The sequence below is a fragment of the Solanum stenotomum genome, chromosome 1 (assembly GCF_019186545.1).
Source record: "Solanum stenotomum isolate F172 chromosome 1, ASM1918654v1, whole genome shotgun sequence".
Lineage (NCBI taxonomy): Eukaryota > Viridiplantae > Streptophyta > Magnoliopsida > Solanales > Solanaceae > Solanum > Solanum stenotomum.
In genome coordinates, this window is record NC_064282.1 from 48,673,917 (window position 1) to 48,694,828 (window position 20,912).

General features: G+C 29.2%; 2 protein-coding genes across 2 annotated transcripts; both read right to left on the reverse strand.

Annotated features, from left to right (window-relative positions):
• Window positions 1-4,039: 4,039 nt before the first annotated feature.
• LOC125847654 (pectinesterase inhibitor 3-like) lies at window positions 4,040-4,859 on the reverse strand. Its single transcript, XM_049527304.1, has one exon. The coding sequence runs from the start codon at window positions 4,790-4,792 to the stop codon at window positions 4,040-4,042; it is 753 nt and encodes a 250-aa protein (XP_049383261.1). The 5' UTR covers window positions 4,793-4,859.
• A 9,221-nt stretch (window positions 4,860-14,080) lies between these two features.
• On the reverse strand, window positions 14,081-16,669 carry LOC125865568 (universal stress protein PHOS32). Its single transcript, XM_049545773.1, has 4 exons — window positions 16,315-16,669; window positions 14,915-15,024; window positions 14,701-14,819; window positions 14,081-14,360 (listed from the first exon to the last, which is right to left on the reverse strand). Exons 1-4 carry the CDS (start codon window positions 16,493-16,495, stop codon window positions 14,279-14,281), a joined length of 492 nt encoding a protein of 163 aa, XP_049401730.1. The 5' UTR covers window positions 16,496-16,669; the 3' UTR covers window positions 14,081-14,278.
• Between the last annotated feature and the right edge of the window lie 4,243 nt (window positions 16,670-20,912).

Sequence of the window (20,912 nt, forward strand, 5' to 3'; positions counted from 1 at the left end):
AGAATAGCTGATCTTTAGGGATAGGAATGACGGATCTTTAGGGATGTGTAATCTTTATTTTCTCTATATAATTGAAAGACTATCTCTCTTTGAGAGGCATTCAGCAGAAAATTGACAATACTAAATCAGTATCATATATTGTATTGATATCATTAAGGCCGATCATTTCGCTTAATTGATACTAAATCACTAGATATATATCGTATTGGTATTATTAAGGTTTGTTGTTCAGAAATTACTCATTAGCGAATGATACTATAAAAGTATATAATATATACTCATATAGTATTATTAACTAATGGGTAATTTTTTAACAAGAAACCTTAATGATATCAAAATGTGTGTATACATATTTATATATATACACACTCTTATAGTATTATTAACTGATGAGTAATTTCTTAACAAAAAACCTTAAAGATACCACAACAACATACATATAATCTTATAGTATCATTGACTAATGTGTAATTTCTGAACAAGAAACCTTAACGATACCACAACAATATATATATACTCTTACAGTATCATGATTAATGAGTAATTTCTAAACAACAAATTTTAATGATACCAAAACAGTATATATGATACTGATCAGTTAAGGGAAAATTACCATCCTTAATGAATTGGAAGGGGGGGAGGGGGATATGGGCTGTAATTTATTTTTTTTGAGAGAGTAGATATTTCTTGAATTACTTTGGATTGGGACATGTAATTATTTTGAGTTGTATGACCCATTTATGTAGTTTTCCAAAAAGAATTTGTACCTCAATGATGTAGCAAAAGGATAGATATGCTAGATATATTTGTAAGTTATCATACCAATAATAGAGGAATAATAAATGACACAACTAGGGCCGACTCAACAAGAGCGGGGCCTAAAAGCCAAATTTTAGAGAGTGGCTCTAATATTATTTTTTTTTATTTTTTTAAAAAAAAAGAAAGATCAATATATATACTTTTATTTAATCTAGCTCTTTTAAAAAGTTAAGTCATAAATTACTGTTTTGTAATTGATTTATTTTAATAATTCTTTTTTCAATTGATAATATAGCTAATCCATTCACTCTCTTGAGATATTATTGATCTTAGATAAAAATTTATCAATTTTAGTTTCGAAAAATTTGTTCGAATGAGGTAACAATTATATAAAACTATTAACACTATTCTATAAAAAAAAATATGTATTTTGAAAAGAATCAAGTCTTGTTAGCCAATTCTTGACTATTATTTGATATATGCCCTTTCATAATCCATAATTAACCCTTTGAGCCTATTAAGCTTGAAATTATAAAAGACTAAGCTTTCACTCATGTTTTTCAAGATATCATTCTTCAAATATCAAGGTAAGAACTTGAAATTTGTTTATTTTTTCCTTTTGCTCTTCTATTCATTGTTTTCATCCTTAGCTTTTATATTTTTTTGGTGGAATTGTTGTTTCAATATTCTGACATATATAATAAAGAGAAGGACTTAAAATGTCACTCAACTATTTGAATCGGTGCAAAATTACTCTCAATCCACCTTTCAGCCCCCAAATGGCCTTGGTGTCAATCTTTTGGCTCAAATATACCTTTGATGTTAACCATTTAGTTCATATTTACCCTTATTTTTGACAAAACCTCCTAAAGTAAAATCATTAAATATTTATTTATTATGTTACATAATCCAACTAATCTAATTTTAAACCCTTCTCAAATAAATCATAAAATTTACTTATGATTCATATTTTGACTCGATACACATGAAAATAATTTTCAAAAAATTATTAATTTCATGATATGTTATTATTGAACTATTTTAAATCAACCCCAATCTATTATAACCCAACTTATAATTGGGATTCAACTAAAATTCATACTTGCCCCATTTGATTTTTCATATGATTTTTTTATTATTATTTTCATTAATATAAATTTCTATCAATTATTCATCTTGCTCATTCCCTCCTTTTATTATTTTGTTTTAATCTCTTGTTTTTAATTAGGATATCATAAACTCAAGCTTGAAACAAACTTACATATTCATATTCTTTTTTTATATATTATTCTCATGGTGTGTGTGGGGTGGGGATTAGTAGAAAAGATTATTTTCATTCTTTCTATTTTGAATATTAGGTACACACAAAAGAAAAATGTAGTATACATACATAGTTGCTTCATTAAATCATCTTATATTGAACTAATTATTTTGTATGAATGTTGGCATTATTTTATTCCCTTTTTTTCTCCCTTGTTTTCTCAAAAGTTGAAAAAAAAAATTTAAAATGATGGACAAGATCCAAGAAGAAAAAATAGTGGAAGAGAGAGAAGGGGGAAAGTGTAGAGAGTAGAGGACTAATCCTTTTTTACTTTTAATTTACTATGAAACCCAAAATCAAGCCAATTATATGAGCTCATCTATGAAGTAATTTAAAATTATTTTAACGAAAAAGGGGCTAAAATACTCTCAAATTAAAAGATTTAGTACAATATTGCCCTCTATCCACCTTATAAGTGTGGACCGTTAAAAATAAGAGTATTTTTTTAGTCAAAAGGTTGATGTTATTAAGGGTATTTGGGGGCCAAAAAATGGATGAAGGGTAGTTTTGTACCAATTCAAATAGTTGAGGGGCATTTTAGGCCCTTCTCCGTATATAATATGCGAAAGTTTAAATCTTAGCTTCATTATCTATGCTTGAATATATTTATTTTTGTGATTTGCTTGAACTTATTTATTTTTTACCACTAAATTCTAATGAATATATGTATCTAACTAATCTTTGTACCATTTCAGTTATGAATATTACACTCAATATTTGTCTACGTCGATAATGATTTTGAATTCACTATTTCAAATGATGGATGCAGGGGAGAGCTAGCAAGAGCCAAGGGTTCTCATTCGACAGAAAATTATACTATTTATACATGGTTTAAGTAATTTTTTTACGTTAATATAATAGATGTTGAATTCATTTTGGCATTTTCATATGTTTACAATTTATATTTCAAACTCCCTTAGAAAAAATTCTGAACTTTCGGAACCAGTGCTTTTTGGCTATAAATACCTGTAAATGCTTAGACTTTTTACTTACGAAAATTTCTGAACTTCTTCTTCTGCACAAATTTATTATTCGTGTACTTTGATGTCGTTTAGTGGTTCATTGACATTATTGTTTTGAGTATAAATACACTGGTGAATAGAATCGCTCTATCCTGAGAAGATATATTCCAATTCAAATCTCGGATACTAAAGGCGAATAATTATTTTTTCTTAAATAATTTATGTTCTTCACTACGTGATTTAAACTTTGAAATTTACTATTTTTGCAAAGTTTTGTTATCAGTAGTATTGATTTAAAATGCAGATTTCATAACAATATATGTATCAGAAAGTTTTTGGTGGAAATTGGATAAAGACAAATTTGTTTATATATGTATAAAATTTTAAATTCCCTTAATATAAGAAAAATACATATTCATATCCTAAATGTGACGTTTTTTGGATTTTCTTTTTAATCCAAGAGTCTTAGCTCTGTCACTATCTATATTCAGTCCTTTCCCTTCTACTTCTGCAAAAGAGATTGTTTCTACATATTTCTCAGTAATCACACATAAGTCAAAAGATGACGTAATCACAATAAGTAAATTGTAAAATACATTAGGAGAGGTGATTAAGGATCACTTGTGTAGTGATCCTACTCATCCATCTAGACTAATATATCTAATTAGTTTAGTAAATAACAAATAATTAATGGTAAAAATATATCTAAATTATATTTTTTTGGGGATATTCATACCTCAACTATATTCATTGTTCCATCAATTAACCATCATTCTCTTTGTATTATAACACGTTTCAATGTTGAGTTATCCTGCTTGCGATTGTTGTCGATTAGAAATACATATTTGTCCAACTCAACATCTAGTGTGTTTTAATATAAATGGAGTGATAGTTTAGATTGATAAATAGAAGAACAGATAGTTGAGATATGAAATTCGTGAAAAGGTAATAACTTAGGTGTGTTTTTGAGCATTAACTTGATAGGTAATTGTCTAGTCTAATCCCCGAGTTGTGAACCAATGGCAAGGCAATTACTTGTCATTTTAGTCATCCTGTCACTATACCCAGACATAGGTGTAATGACACCTTCAAAGGCATCTTCACAATCAGAGATATCAGTAATTGCAGCACTGAGCATGCTGTTCATACGTCCACTGTCATGAATACGCAGAGCCTCTAAAGCTTCTTCGTAATTGTACAACACAGTATCCCAACTATCGAGGCAAGTTTTAAGCAATTTCTTAGTTCTAGGTGGAGTAACAGGGGATTCTGAAGCTCTTTTAAATGTTGCAAATCCCAATTTGGCAAACGCATCGCTCTGTTTCATGGCCACTTGGAGAACATTTTGTACGTTGATGATACCTCCGCGCATAAATGGGGCGATAGTTGTGGTGCAAAGATCAGGGTAGTCAGTATTGTCGCATATCTTCTTTATAATATTATTAGTCTCACTATTCCCACCATCGTCTTTTCGCGTATTAGTGGGAATAAGAGAAGATGGGAGGCCAGAAATTTTATCAAGAGGGATGATAGGCGGAAATTGTGATTGTGATTGTGATGGTGCATTTTCATTTTCATATCCAGGAGGGTATGCAGAATGACTAGTTGGTGAATTTGCATTTTCTTTTGGAGAAGTTGTGGGTTGCATGTTTGGTGCAATATTTGGGGATGAATTTATATTATCATTATTAATAGATTGTGCTAAAGTGAGGGTGAATAGAAAGAGGAAAGAAAGGAATAAATATTCCATGTTTTATTCAAAGTTATGAATTAATTGACCAAATTGTAAAAGGGAGGAATGAATAGAAAGGAAGAGGAAGAGTAGAATGAAGAATTAATTAAGGAAGGGAGGAGAGTTAGAATTACCATAGAAAATTGGTTGACATGAATGAAAATAGGAGGACCTTTAAAATGTTAACAAATTAATGTAACTAGTGGTAAATCCACATTGTCGGTACTCTCTACGTAATCTTATCTTATATCTTAGCTTATCTTTAACTAATATCCACTGATGATGTAAGATATTTTTTACACGATAAGTAATTTAAAGCTATCCTAGGTAAACTCTCAAGTATAATTTTACTTTTTGCAATATTTAAGTTTTCAATAAAATAAATAATAGTAGAAAGTAACTTTAAGACTCTACAATCTATATTTATTGTTCTACCTAAATTATGAACTTGTTTACCAAAAATACAAGGATTTTATTTTCTTGGTTTCCCATTCATGCATATTTTATTTCATCAACATCACTGAAGTAATGAGCAACAAATATACACCGTTGAAATAATCCAAGCTATATTACATGTGGAAACTCTTTATATATTTAAGTTTCTTTCTTTTTTTTTAAGATTTTAGAGATGATTTTTTTTGTGGTTGATCTATTGTTAATTTTGACAGTAAAGAACTCTTTTTATATTGCTAATAATCTTAAAGTGAAACATCTTATTTTCTTAATTGTCATTAAAATTGCATCAAAAGTTCCAAAATTTATACACTAAGCTGCTTCTAGAGTTCAAACTTCGAATAATTAACTTGAATCTTTTTTGAACTTGGGGAGAGAGAAGACTACGATAGAGGAGATCAAAGAATTAGAAGGAGAGAGAGTAAGGGAGGGAACAATCAATGATGTGGCTTTCAATTTTGTCATTTAGAGTTGATATATATTTTTAATGTTATAATAATGGTTCACATACATCCCTATTGTTATAAAAGTAGCTCATGTATACTCTTGGGGTCGTTTGGTTTGAAGACAAGTTATGTTGAAATTAATTATGATAGGATAAGTTATGTTGAGATAAGTTATAATGGATAGTTATGTTGAGATTATTTTTTAAAATATCCTCTAAGAATAAGTTGTGTGTTTACAAAAATATCCTCTAAGAATAAGTTGTTTGTTTATAAAAGAGGATTTAAGGGTGTAATTTTATTATTTTACATTTTTATCCCGGGATAAGTTATCCCGGAATTAGTATTCCACTCACAAGTAGGGATAACTTATCCCAATCATAATTATTAATCCTGGGATAAGTTATTCCACACTTTGTAACCAAACAAAGAATTGAGAGGTACTAAAAAGTTATCCCAACATTATTTTCCTTTATCCATCACACCAAACGACCCTTTACTGTTGTAATAATGGCTCACATATACCCCTATTGTTACAAAAGTAGCTCACATATACCCCTTTCACTACAAAAGTGAAAAAAATAATTTTAAATTTATTTCTTTTTAAAAAATCATGTATTTGATCTTTTTCACACACAAATTATTTTTTGACTGCTTCAATTATTACTATTATTTGAGATTTTTTTCATTCTTTAGTGTAAAAAAAAAAGAGAAATAAAATGAAAGAAGTGTAAACGGAAAAGATTAAAAAGTTAATTTTTTTTTAAAAATTATGGTTATATTTTAATTTAGTTTTTATATCTGCAAAAAAAAAAAACAGTTGGAGCCTCTATAATAAATTTTACAAGAAAATAAGTGAAAAAATAAATTTGACCATCAAAATAATAAATTCAAATTAATTTATGAATAAAAATAGTCAAAAAAGAACGTTTGAGAAGGATCAAATATACCTCTAAATGGATTTTTTGTAAAAATAAAATTATTTTTTGCACTTTCGTTAGGGGAAAAGGTATATGTGGGTCATTACTCATTTGTGTATCAGCACGGATATATATGAGTCACTTTCCTAATAGGAATTATCAACTCTAACTAGCAAAGTTGAAAGGTATATCACCCTTTTCCCATTACATAATTATTAGATTAAGTAATTGTTATCCTAATAATTATACTAATTTCAACTATCAAATGATTTTTCAAACAATACGAAAGAACAATTCAGTAACACAAAAGGTGGGAGAGATTTAAGGACCTCAGAATATTAAGGGGCTGTTTGGAAAGCCCACTCTGGAAATTAGATTTGGTGTAATTACATTGTTTATCCTGTTTGGTTGGGTATATAATTACCTGGTCAGCAGGTAATTGAGTGTAATTGATAGGGTGTAATTACACTCTCCAATTCACACGGGAAGGCTGTTAATTGCTAGTAATTACATGGTGTAATTACAAGCTAATTTTTTATTTTTATTATATTAAATTGTTTTTGGTTTTTATTATTCTAATACTTTCTAAAAATATTTTTTTAAAATTTCATTTCCTTCTTATTCTCAACCTTTACTTCATATGATTCCATGCAATTTTTCGTATCTTCTAAAAAATCATTAGTATAATCTTGTTAGTATTCTAATTTTTGAATTAAAGTTGAATTCATTGTTGAATAAGGTTATGGACTTACATTTTTTCTTTTCTTTTAAATCATATTTATGTATGTTTAGTTGTAATTCGACATAAGAGTATTATGCTAAATTTATTTATTTTTTAAAATTTAGAACTTGTGTTATATTTTCAATTTCATTTGTTTTAGGAGTATTGACTCGATATTTTACATTACAAGCTATTTTCTTAAAGTTAGACTTGATAGATTATCTTTTTTGTCAAATGTTTTATAATTTTATGACATTATATTTATAATATTGATCTTTTTGTCAAACGTGTATTTCATGAGATTCATAGAAATTATGTACTTTTAGTTTTTATGATTAATTTAATTAAAATACACTAAATTGAAAAATATAAATCAATTTTTTTTATAATATTAGTTAATAACATATGTTAATTAATTAACTAATCTTTGGACGTGTTCCCATCTAAGTTGACATAAATTATTTCAAATTATCATTGAATTAAAAATAGTTTTATAATTAAATTACATGAATATCGTCCATTTTCAAACAAAAAATAGTTCAAATATTTGGAATTTACCTCTTGGATACCAATAACAAATTAAAATATGACAGCAAAGTATCTCTTCTCCTAATGAAATAAAAGATGATAATATTTTGTACTTTAAAATACTATAATTATAAACACAAATTAATATATGTATATTCTTATCTCATATGTTAATTACCTACAAGACAAAGATCAAAGAAAAGAAGAAAGATGAAAAAAAGAAAAGAATTTGATAGCCACTTCTTAGAGTTAATTAAAATAAAATGAAGGCTACAATTAATAATCAATATTAATTTTTTTTTTTATCATTAAGGGATCATATCAAGTATTGAATCCTACCAAATTAATTTTTCAAAAATGAGCTTAGAATATAGAAACATAGCATCAACGGAATGACAACTTAAAATATGAAACGGTATCAAAAGTTGAAATATTGAATTTGTCTTTCTCAAAATGAGACAAAAGGATAAATAAATAAATAAGGATAAACATTTATATCATTATTTCTTCCGTGAATTGAAGAAGTTACTAATAATTTAATTATATGTTACTTTCTTCATTTCAAATTATTCACCATGTTTCAATATAAGAAAAAATTGATTAAAAAATGTAGTTTTATATATTATATCTTACACAATCCTTACAAAAAAAAAAACATATATAAGTAACTAATAAAATCATAAGAACAAATTAAATAACTTTTATTATCAATTGATATAGTGCAATAATTTAATCGTTAAAAAGATCAAGTAAATTATAATTATTATTTTTACAAATTACATCACATCATGATCTTATATTTTGATGCATGACTCTTTATTTTACATTCAAAGAAGGAAACCATATACTTAAAAAACATATCATGCAGGTCATTCACCTTTGTTCTTCTAAAAAAAAGAGTAAAAAGAATGCTTTGTTGATCCCCCAAATCTTAGCTTGCCCATTTCTTGTATATCACATGATGTTGTTTACTCCAATATTTTTCATATTTAAAGATGACAAGTGTAGGGATAATCCAAAAATTATAAGAGAATGTGCATAGTCAAGAGTTAGATAAGTGCAAATCACAATATAAATGCATGAGAATATTACTCCATTTTTTCTTGGATAACATGACATTTTGCTAATACATGAACCATATTACATTGCTTGTAAATTTCAAAATAACCTTTAAAATTCCTAAAAAATATATGTTATTATTTTTTGTGTGCATTGAAACATTAATGATTGCATAATAATTTAGTTTCTAAGCATAAGTTATTAGAGGAACGGTGTTAATTTAGTGAATGGAAAATGGTCATTTAATTTTCTTAGAAATATTTAATATTTAATTAATTAGTTTTTTTATTAAAAAAATAATAATTTAGTGTAGATGTAAAATGATAATCCAACTTTGCACTTTGGTGATTAAATTAAATATACATATAGATTTTTGATGATAAATATTATTAAATTATATATTTTAATTATGAATTAATCTAAGGAAGTGCAAAAGTCATTAACATTTTTATTAAAATGATACAATTTAATATTTAAATAAAATAGTTAAATATTTTTATAACATCTTAATTTATAGTAGGGGTAAAACTGTAATTCAACTTTTAACTTTTTTTGTTCTCAATTATAGTAATACTAGTTCTGGATACGTGCTTTGCACGTGAGTTCTGTGAAAGCATTAATTATATACGGTATAAATTACTGTCAAAATCACATTTTAATCAGTATCACAAGCTATTCAACAAAAAAAATATAATTTAAAATAGATGAACAATCAATGTATTCAAATAACTTCTTTATTGTATGTCAAATGATTAGACATTTGATGAACCTACAAAATTTAGTTTGGTAATTAAAATAATGAGTTACATTTTTATGTTATTAGGTCCAAACATATGATACATTAATATGTGCACAAATGAATAACAAAAATGATTAATGGTTCTCATTTAACTGCACAATAAGAAAATTTCTACATATACCTTAAATTGATATCTATACTTCAAGTCCAACACTCATACAATTCTAAATGCTTCATCGAGGAAAAATTCTATAATGGAGAAAGAAAGCAAGAACGAAAAGTTGAGGATATTGCAAAGAAAGTCCTCATGCTTTGAAAAAGAAAACTTTGTTATTGTTAGAGATAACATATCAACATATCAACATAAGTTGTTCACTATTTAATACTACACATGTATTAAATTTACTCTCTTTTTTTCCGCTGCTATTTTTTCTTCTTGATTACCAGTTTTCAGCTATTTTTTGGTTATCCTCACTTGCAACTTCTAACTCTCTTATCTTCTCATGTTGAATTGTGCAATTTCCTTAATTCAATTTTCAATTGTGAGCTTCCATCTTTGTAAGTTGGTTTTTAAATAGCATTAGAAAATGACCTTTTAAATTCAAATTTTAATTCTAAAATTGATTTCTACATTTAAGTGATGAATGATTTTCCATATCATAACTTTTCAAATTCTTCCATTATGAGATTTATGATTATGATTAAAAGCAATATCAATGTACTCATTTATCAAGAAAATGATAATTTAATTATTAAAGGGCTTAAGGACTTCAAATTCTACCATTATGTAATTAAAATATTTATACTTAATCAAATTTTAATTAAGTAGAGAGGCAAAATGATAATTCAACTTTTCACTTTGGAGCTTCCCACTTATAATAATATATATGAGATATGATATATGATATGATATATGTTCAAGAGGCAATATATATCTTAAATATTTAATTTAATATTGTTTATAAAGGTCCTTATTTGTTTAATATAAATTTTTAATTTTAAATAATTAATTTTTATTTTTAAAATTCAATATAACCTTATGATTACACTTGTCCAACCAAAAAGGACACTTGTAATTACAGAGTGTAATTACACCGTAGCAAACAAACAGTTCAACATAATTACTAGGCTATGTAACTCTTACCGATAGTCGATAGATAAACCTGTGAACTTTTATAAAGTGATGGTTCCATTAATTATTGCGGAAGGAACTGTTAAATTAGGTCTTAGGCCTAACTCACACCCCAAAAGCTAGCTCAATGGGAGGAGGATTGCCCAAGCCTTATAAGGAGTCCACCCATTTCATTAATCACCGATGTGGGACTTTTGTCATTCTTTAACACCCCACCTCACGCCCAGTGCTTAGCATCTGGTGCGTGGGCAATTTTGATTTTGGGGACCCCAACATCGAGTGAGACAGGCCCTGCTCTGATACCATGTTAAATTAGGTCTTAGGCCTAACTCACAACCCAAAAGCTAGCTCAAAGGGAGGAGGATTGCCCAAGCCTTATAAGGAGTCCACCCATCTCATTAATCACCGATGTGGGACTTTTGTCATTCTTTAACAGGAACTTCAAGCTGGGTCAGCTAAACCTAAGTAGTAAGTAGGCATTGAAGGAGGATTGCAGCAAGGAGTTCTATAACATCTTAACGTTATGAAAATGCAACCAATTGCAGTAAACAGTTAGCACTGGACAGTTGAATCTAGCAAACACTTGATGATGAAGCCAGATTGAAGGAGTTCGAAAAAGTTTATTTACTGCAGCAATCCATAGTGACAGGAATTATAGAGGTTCAACATGACGGTACACAATANAAGGCCCTCAATATAATGATGGATTGTTAGAAATTTGATATTAAAGAATGATATATATACATGTGCATATAAGAGTAAACTCTTCTTTATCTATAGCAAATTTATAAGTGGTTTAGACATTTAAAATGTGATTTCTCGTATACTCAGATATAAGAAAATCTCACGTTATTTTAAATTGTCACCCCCTTTTTCACTTCACAAAAATTAAAATCGTTAATGAGTGACACCCCTTCAATATTTATGATGTCATGACGATCCAACACTTGAAAGAGGTAAAATTTATTTAAAACTCTCATCTCAGGTTGCAGATTTCTTAATTTGGAGAATTATAGTTAAAGGATGAATTTTAAGAAACTGTTAGATTAGTTTAATTTTTAATTATATTTCTATTTTATAAAGTTTGTATTAAACTACTGATAGATGTTAAAATTGAAACATGATTTATCGTGTTATATTTTGTAAGAACTATATTTAATCAAATAAAATAATTTAAAAAATTCTTTATAATGAGATGTTAAGAATAGTAGAAAATTTCAATTGCACTTGAAAAATTCCTTTCTCAATCATGAATCCGAGCTTACTACTTGAATCACGAAAGACAATTTTCTCACTTCCTATTCAATAATTGATTCCTCAAATAGAAACTAAAACACATTATAAATTGTGAAGTCTACAAGCTAAAATTTTCTTTAAAATGAAAATTGCCAAACCAACAATAATATAACATGCAACCAAAGCTAAACAAAATTAATTAACATTGCATCAAACGGTTGGCTATATGTGATTTACACTCCTAGCGGTATATTGCGTTAACTGTTGAGTATATATATTAGGTCAAAACATCATCAATTACAAACTTCGATTGCAATTTCTTAATAATTCTCTTTTGATCTCATGACGTGTTAAAAACAACAGGAAAAATATGATGTTTAATATGATAACAAGGAATTTTTTTAAAATAATAATAATTATACATAAAAAATAAAAAATAACTTATCTAAAGCATGAATATAATACAAAAATTAAAATATATTTATTTGCAACTTAGATTTTTACATGAATAAATTTATTTTTATTGGTAGGTCATGCAACAACCATTGTTTTATATATATATATATATATATAAATAAATTTATTTTTATTGGTAGGTCATGCAACAACCATTGTTTTATATATATATATATATATATATTATGAGCTTCCAATATATAAAATCTAGATGTTCAAAGCTTTAAGTAAGAAGAAATCACCGGCATTAGGTCCCAAACAAAGCATTTTCGTACAATAATATCTAATGTCAACATAATATTAAAATAAATTATCATAATGAACAAACCGTTACAGTAGAATTCATTCAAGGATTTGAAATATCAGATCTGATAAAAAAAAAAAAGGAAACAACAAATATAGGAATAATGTAATTTCATAGAACATGAAAAATGATCATGGTTATCAATAAAGTTGCTTAAAGTCCATCTTGTTCTTTTAAAGATTGTTTTCAAACCTCCGGGAAGATTTCAACATCCCTTCTCTCGTTGTAAACTCCATTAGAAGATCTAACAATTTGTACACATTTCCTTTCTGTAAACAACAAACGAATACAAGGAGAATTAGTGATAAGTGTTATGAACTGAAGCTAAAAGTGATATTAATACTAAAGGATAAAAACAATAGAAATATAGACAAATTTTTTTTATTTCTTCCAAAGTGTACCTAAGTCTCTTCAAAGTGTATAGATTGTTGTGGCAAATACCACAATTTATAGGACATCATTGAGTAAAATCAAAAGGTATCATAATCATGCCATTAATTTCTTGAGAGTGTGGGAAGATTATGAAGATTAATGATGTGATAGTGGAGGTGTGGTATTAATGCACATTATGATAAATATTACACCTAAAACTGATCAGATATAGAGAAACGAAATGTTTCTCTAATAGTTTTTCGTAACTTTATAATTAATTATTTTTACAATTCTTCATTCTCCTACTGTATTTTAACAATAAGTGAATCAACTTAGCAATTTAGGCATATTTAATATTTAATTAATTAGATATTTTATAATATTTTAATTTAGTATAGGGATAGAATAGTAATTCAACTTTGCAACTTGAGGCTTCCCACTTTTAATAATATATGATATATGATATGATATATTTTCAAGAGGCAATATATATCTTAAATATTTAATTTAATATTATTTATAAAGATCCTTATTTGCTTAATATAAATTTTTAATTTTAAATAATTAAATTTTATTTTTAAAATTCAATATAACCTTATGATTACACTTGTCCAACCAAAGAGGACACTTGTAATTACAATTTGTAATTACACTGTGGCAAACAAACAGTTCAACATAATTACTAGGCAATGTAAATCTTACCGATAGTCGATAGATAAACCTGTGAACTTTTATGAAGTGATGGTTCCATTAATTAGTGCGGAAGGAACTTCAAGCTGGGTCAGCTAAACCTAAGTAGTAAGTAGGCATTGAAGGAGGATTGCAGCAAGGAGTTCTATAACATCTTAACGTTATGAAAATGCAACCAATTGCAGTAAACAGTTAGCACTGGACAGTTGAATCTAGCAAACACTTGATGATGAAGCCAGATTGAAGGAGTTCGAAAAAGTTTATTTACTGCAGCAATCCATAGTGACAGGAATTATAGAGGTTCAACATGACGGTACACAATACACACATCAACATATTCAATGTTCGCGATGATATAGAAGTTTCATCCGACACCAACCTTAGAAAACAGACAATTAATTTATCATAAGTTTTCAGCTTTGCCAGTTAAGGAGTTCTGAACATTGTGAAATTAGTCTTCTGCTTTCTTCACAACAGTAACAGGGCACGTAGCATTATTCACCACATAGTTGCTTACACTGCCCATAATAGCCCTGTAAATATACAAAAGGAGGAAAAACTATAAGTTAGACTATTCCCATTATTTTGAGCTGATGTAGTAATGCAAATTGCTAAATGATTATGAGAATTTGGCTGAAATTGCACTTGAGTAATATCTGCAGACAGATTCCAAGTTCACTCGTGCGATGTAAATACATATGGAATCTGCTTGCAAGAACATATTGGTAGCTTTGTCAAGGAATAAATGCAACCAAAGCTTCAGTTCTCCGCAATAGTTGCAAAAGAAATGGCAGTGAAGTAACTGATTTCCACTTTGATTTAATATACAACAGGATATTCAGTCGCAAAAGGAATTCTACAAAAAGATCATACCTCTTGATCTTTCCAAGTCCTCTGTTCCCTATGACCAGACAGCTCAAGGGAGTTTTGTCAATTGCTTCACATAACTTCTCTCGAGCATCTCCCCAGAAAATTTTCATGACTACTGTAATCTGCTAACAAAAAGTAATCTTGTAAGAATACTTGATCTAGGTATTATATGCTTCCTGAGAAACACTGGATCTCATAAAAGAAGAGAAAATATCACCTCCATCTGCCTAGCGGCAAGGGTTATCATTTGCAATGTTTCAGGGTCAGGGTTAACCCCATACCTCTTCATTGTGTGACCATCACATATCTCAGATAAAGGAATTAAAGCTGCCACAAAAAAATAAATCTCAAAAGATGTATCAGAAAATGGAATCTCACTAATCAAATATCACATATTTTACCAGTAACACAAACCCAAGGTGACATGCTTTCACTACTACGATTCTAACGAAACTACTATAACTCTTACACCTAGACACATCAAAAAATTTATTCGTAAATAAAGATGCACCAAGCATGAATTAGATGATTCTAGATATGCAATGCTCAACCCAGTAAAAGATTAAACACTTTGGGTGTGTTCCAATTTTCTCATGTTGGGTTGGTCAAATTCCTTGGAAAGCATTTTCTTTAGGAAAATAAGTTCCTCAAAAATAAGAAAAATGACTTTCCTAAGACGTAATTGTTGAGACTTCACATCACTACATACCCCTAATGCAATCTAGTTTCCTATCCCCTCTAACAACCAAGATGAAATTCCCAAAATAAATACTTGTAATGCCTCTATATGATACGGATTGGATTCTCTATGAAACTCAAAAAACATGAGCTGCATCTTCAATCCTGATGATGAAACTCTGGGTACGTATTAAAATTCTGTTCTTTAATGAAATATAAAAAACTCCCCATACATAGACATGTGATTTAACCCTTTCCATTCACCAGAGTTCCCATGTCTATGACATCTAACCAACAAGGGCAAACAAACAGATATATTGCTAGGTACATCACCATAGAGAAATAAACCTATCTGAACTTCTATAGCACTATGAACAAGAACTAGTAGCTCCCCAAAGCTACAAAAAGCCGCCACTCAAACAGATTAAGAATATAGCAGGACACAACAAAGATTGTAATCTACTCAGGGGCGGAACTAGAAGCCCATATACGTGTTCGCCAAACAAATAGCTTTTGCTCAAGCAGTGTATCTAGATTAAGAAAGTCCTTAAATATGTACAAATATTAAATTTAGAACTCAATTATTAACAATCCAAGTAGTCATTCCAGAATTCATCCGAACCCAAAAGGTTGAAATTCTAACTCCGCCTCTTTATCTACTTATGTATATTCAGCTTGATGATATCCAATAGAAAAATGGCTCATAGGATATGACCTAGATAATCAATTCCTATTTCACCTGAGTGACGATCTATCGCAATCCTCCTCCTTTACCTAGAACGGTATACTTTGCAAAGCCCACATAGAACAAGTTTAGATGACCAAAATAACATATACATATATGAGCTTAGATGGATTCCAAAATTGATTTATTGGGGGTTTGATTAGATAAATGTAGAGATGGGGAAAAAGAAATTAATGGAAGAGATGATGTCATACGAGAACCAGTAGCCTCCCAGAGCTGCATCTCGCCTTCTTCATAGTGTCCTTCAGGGCGAACAGTAACGAGAATAAGATGATCCCCTTTACGAAGAATGTTATCAATGGCCCATTTCAGAGCTTTGTTGCTGCATGCTGAGAAATCGACTGCTACCCCAACAAATCTACCACCTCCTTCCATACCTCCAACTCCAAGATTTTGCTTTGGTTAAACAGTTTTTGAAAAACAATAGTGATAGAGAGAGCAATTGGGTCAGGACTACTTCAAAATGGAATGATGAAGAAGAAGAAATAAGAGGAAAAGTACTCAAGTAGTGCGATGTTGATTTGTCAGATGGTGTATTTGGTACCACATGTAAAGCCAAAATGCGGTTGTTAGGACCCACTTTTATGGCTCATGAAATTTCCACTCTCTCTTTCTTTCTTTCTTTTTTTTTTTTTTTTTTTTTTTTTTTTTTTTTTTTTTTTTTTTTTTTTTTTGTATTTTCGTGTTCCATACATATATGGAAATTTGATTAAATTTAAATTGGCATTGTGAAGTTCCACCTTGAGAGTCAAACACTTTTTTTAAAAAGCGATTTCATATTTAGGAGAACTCCAACCCGAAAAGATAAGTACTTTTTTAACGCAACGACATTTATTCATCAAGTTTTGTTTTAGTACAAATAGGAAAAGCTAATTCAATTACTGTTGCCTTTGCTAACAATGAACATTAATTTTCCAAAATTTATCACTCCAAATCTTCAACTATTTATTTTTACGTAAAACGGAGAGTTTTGATTGATTGTATAAATAATTTATTGGTAAGAGATTTGTTTCTCTCCAATTTTCTTTTTTCTTGCCCTCAATATCTTTATCAAACATATTTATTGTTTACTTTCTCTAATTGATATACACATATTATTCGTTAATTATATACGATTATATATATATACATATATATTATATCTCGATCGTCTATTTTAAATTTAATCAATTGGGTGAAGTGTTGGGGTTTTCCTTTTAGGAAAAGGTTTTAATATTTTGACTAGTCCTTTTCTTGTAGGAAAGGTTTTAGGACTTTATAAATATAGGTTTGTTCCTTCTAACTTAATTAGCATTCACAACGTAATCCTAAGGTTTTGAGAGTCGCGGTTATAGAGGAGAATTTTGTGTACCTCCTTGTATTATGAGTGAATTGGTTGAGGTTGTTTCTCTCTATATTTTGTACTCTTATAGTTATAGTGGATTGCTCATCTCCTTTGTGGGCGTAGGTCGATTGACCGAACCACGTTAAATCTGTCTCTTTTGATGTGTTTCTCGTTTGTCTTCTTACTCGTGGTCTTTCGAGGTTTGCTTTGTTAGCTTCCGCATTACACCTGCTTATTTCGGTCCTAACAAGTGGTATCAGAGCCATGGTTCAATGATGGAACCATGTTAGAGATGGGTGTTCATCTTGGTGGGTGTAGTTCTAGTCGCAACCTTTTTGACATTAATGAAGATTTTGTTGGAGAAACTGTTTCAGAGAGGTTCTCTGTGTTGAGACGTAGATTTGATGGAGGAAATTATGGAGAAGAGATGCAAGATCCTAAAGATTATGTGAAGAAGGTGGACAAATTTATTTTGTCAGAAATTCAGGCCAAGGGGGAGATTTGTTGGGATTATTTGCCCTGATTTCTTACCATAAATAAGTTTTCCTTTTAGGAAAAGGCTTTAATATTTTGACTAGTCCTTTTCTTGTAGGAAATGTTTTAGGACTCTATAAATATAAGTTTGTTCCTTCTAATTTAATCAGCATTCACAATGTAGTCATAGGGTTTTGAGAGTCGCGGTTATGGAGGAGAATTTTGTGTACCTCCTTGTATTCCGAGTGAATTGGTTGAAATTATTTCTCTCTATATTTTGTACTCTCATAGTTATAGTGAATTGCTCATCTCCTTTGTGGACGTAGGTCGATTGACCGAACCACGTTAAATCTGTCTCTTTTTATGTGCTTCTCGTTTGTCTTCTTACTCGTGGTCTTTCGAGGTTTGCTTTGCTAGCTTCCGCATTACACCTGTTTATTTCGGTCCTAACATGAAGGACTCTTTAGGTTAGTTTTCATATATTTTTTTAAAAGTATCTATGATTACATTGAGTAACAAGTTTGTTTAGAGCTTGTTTTAAGTTAAAATAATTTTTAGTTACTTTTATTGTGTTTAGATAAAAAAAAAAATAATTATAAGTAATTATTCTTAAACTAATATAATAAAAATAATCATAAATTATAATTTCTAATTTTTAATTTTTAACTTATAAAACATAAATTACAAGTTTATCCAACCAGGCCAATATTGAAACCGACAAAGAGAAAGAGTCCATGTGGAATTTGGAAGTCAAATATAAATATGTTGTTGTCTTGTACAGATTTAAATCTAAACTAATCTAATTTGATTTATTTGAAGGTGACTAATAATATAAATTAAGAGATTAAATTCTTCAAATATTTTTGTCGGTTGTAATTTTTCAAAATAGGCGTGATAGAAAGTGACCACGATATTTGTATTCCACAATAAGAAATTTCGAAGACTAAATTTATTTATTGTAATACTCCCTCCGTCCCTATTTACTTGTCCATATTTCCTTTTTTGGTTGTCCCTATTTAGTTGTCCATTTTGACAAATCAAGAAAGGACAACAAATTTTTTCCTATTATACCCTTATTTACACTTCTTGAAAATTGTATAAGTGTATGTTGTTTCCCTCCAATTTATTTCACTTTAATTCAAATAAGTGGTTGTAATTTTGAAATGAAAAGTTGTCATAAGGGTAAAATTGTAACTTCACTGTGGTAATCATTGTTGCCTTAATTTGTGTGTCATTTCTAAAGTGGACAACTAAAAAGGGACGGAGGGAGTAGATTTTAATAGCTTGACTTTGACATTTCAAAACAGAAGAAAAAAAAACAAAAAGAAAAAGTCAAATTGGCACAGATTTTTATCCTATTGTAAAGTATTAGTATATGTACCTGCACAATTCGCTGAGAGCGTTAGATAATTGTTTTTATCAATATTAGTATTACCTTATTTATTTGATCATATTGAATTTATTGTTATTTTTATATCAATTGTATAATTTAAATCATTTGATTTACGACAGTACAAAAAAATTAGACTTACATAACAGATATTAATTTTTATTTGGAGTTATACAATACAGCAAATATAGGTTATGTATTTATGATACATAATTATAGTTATAAATTATTATCCTATGTATTTATGGTATATAATTATAGTTATAAAACATTGTCATTCGCAATTATATTATCAAATCTGTAGCAAATACACCCACATACGTATAATACGGTATAAATCACGCTCCCTAAATACTATTCTCTTCCTATTTTCTCTTCTTTTCTGCAAATCAGTTCATAACGTATAGTTCCTTTCCAAATAAAGTCTCATTTTAATGTGAATCTCCAACAAATTTTGAATCTTATACAATCATATAACTTCTATTTAGCAGTTTTGAATTTGTATCTTTTGAGTTAATCTCATTTTTTCTTAATTTTAGTTTGTATTACTTGTGTTAATCTCATTTTTTTCATATTTGGGTAGGGTTAACCAAAAGGAATTCTTTAAAGTCAATAGTTTAGTGAAAGACCAAAAAAGGTTTACAAGAGGAATTCCACGTTCAATTTTTTAATTATCGGCCGTTTTTTTTATCCGGATGTATTTGTAATGTATTTCTATTTAAATGTATGTATTAAACATAGTACAAATGAAAAACAATATGCTCGGATGTATTCATAATCACAGCTTGTATTTGTATTCAAAGGCATGTGCCTTTGCTATTCAAATATAATACCACATGTTGGGTATGTAGCAAGAGTTAATGGGAAATTGAGGGAAGATGAAAGAGGAACTTGGAAAAAGTTGGGAACTTGAAGAGTTGAGAACTTAAAAAGTCCTCTTATGCTTTATTGAAAAGGCATTTGTCCCTCATCGGTGGTGGAAAGAAAAAATAGGAGAGTTTAAATATAGAAACACTCCTATTAATTGTTAAAAGGGTTGGAAAGAGGGACTCCCCTCGCGCCGTCGTCGTCGTCACTCGCTCGGCTCAGCTTCGGATTTGGATTTGGAAAATCGATCGAGAGATTATTTTTTGGACAAACCGATTCAATTAATTAGTTAATTAACCCGACCCGACTCGGATCCACGCGCGACCCGTTTTATTTAAATCTTTCCCGTTTTATTTAAATTTCCCGCAGTGACTGTTCTGAAAGGTTGCAACTTTCAGAAACAACCATGACCATTTGAAAGGTTGCAAACTTTCATGAATGGTCGTGTGGATTCTGAAAGAATTGCAACCTTTCGGAACCAGTTCCTCTTGCCTATAAATACATTGATTCTTCAGATTTATTCCTTACGAATTTTTCTGATTTCTTCTTCTTCTTCTGCACAAAATTTCTTCGTGTATTTTACTGCTGTTGAGTAGTTCGCTGACACCAGAGTTTTGGGTATCAATACACTGGTGATTGAGATCATTCTATCCTGGGAGGACATATTCCAAATCAAACCTCGGATACTAGAGGGGAATAATTTCCTTAAGGGGGCACTGTGCATTCAGTGGGCTTGA

Coding starts and splice junctions, on each gene's coding strand:
- LOC125847654 (XM_049527304.1), bottom strand. CDS start 4,792: ATGGAATATTTATTCCTTTCTTTCCTCTTTCTATTCACCCTCACTTTA.
- LOC125865568 (XM_049545773.1), bottom strand. CDS start 16,495: ATGGAAGGAGGTGGTAGATTTGTTGGGGTAGCAGTCGATTTCTCAGCA. Junction 14,820..14,914: donor TTGCCGCTAGGCAGATGGAG/GTGATATTTTCT, acceptor TTTTGTTAGCAG/ATTACAGTAGTCATGAAAAT. Junction 14,361..14,700: donor GGACTTGGAAAGATCAAGAG/GTATGATCTTTT, acceptor GTATATTTACAG/GGCTATTATGGGCAGTGTAA.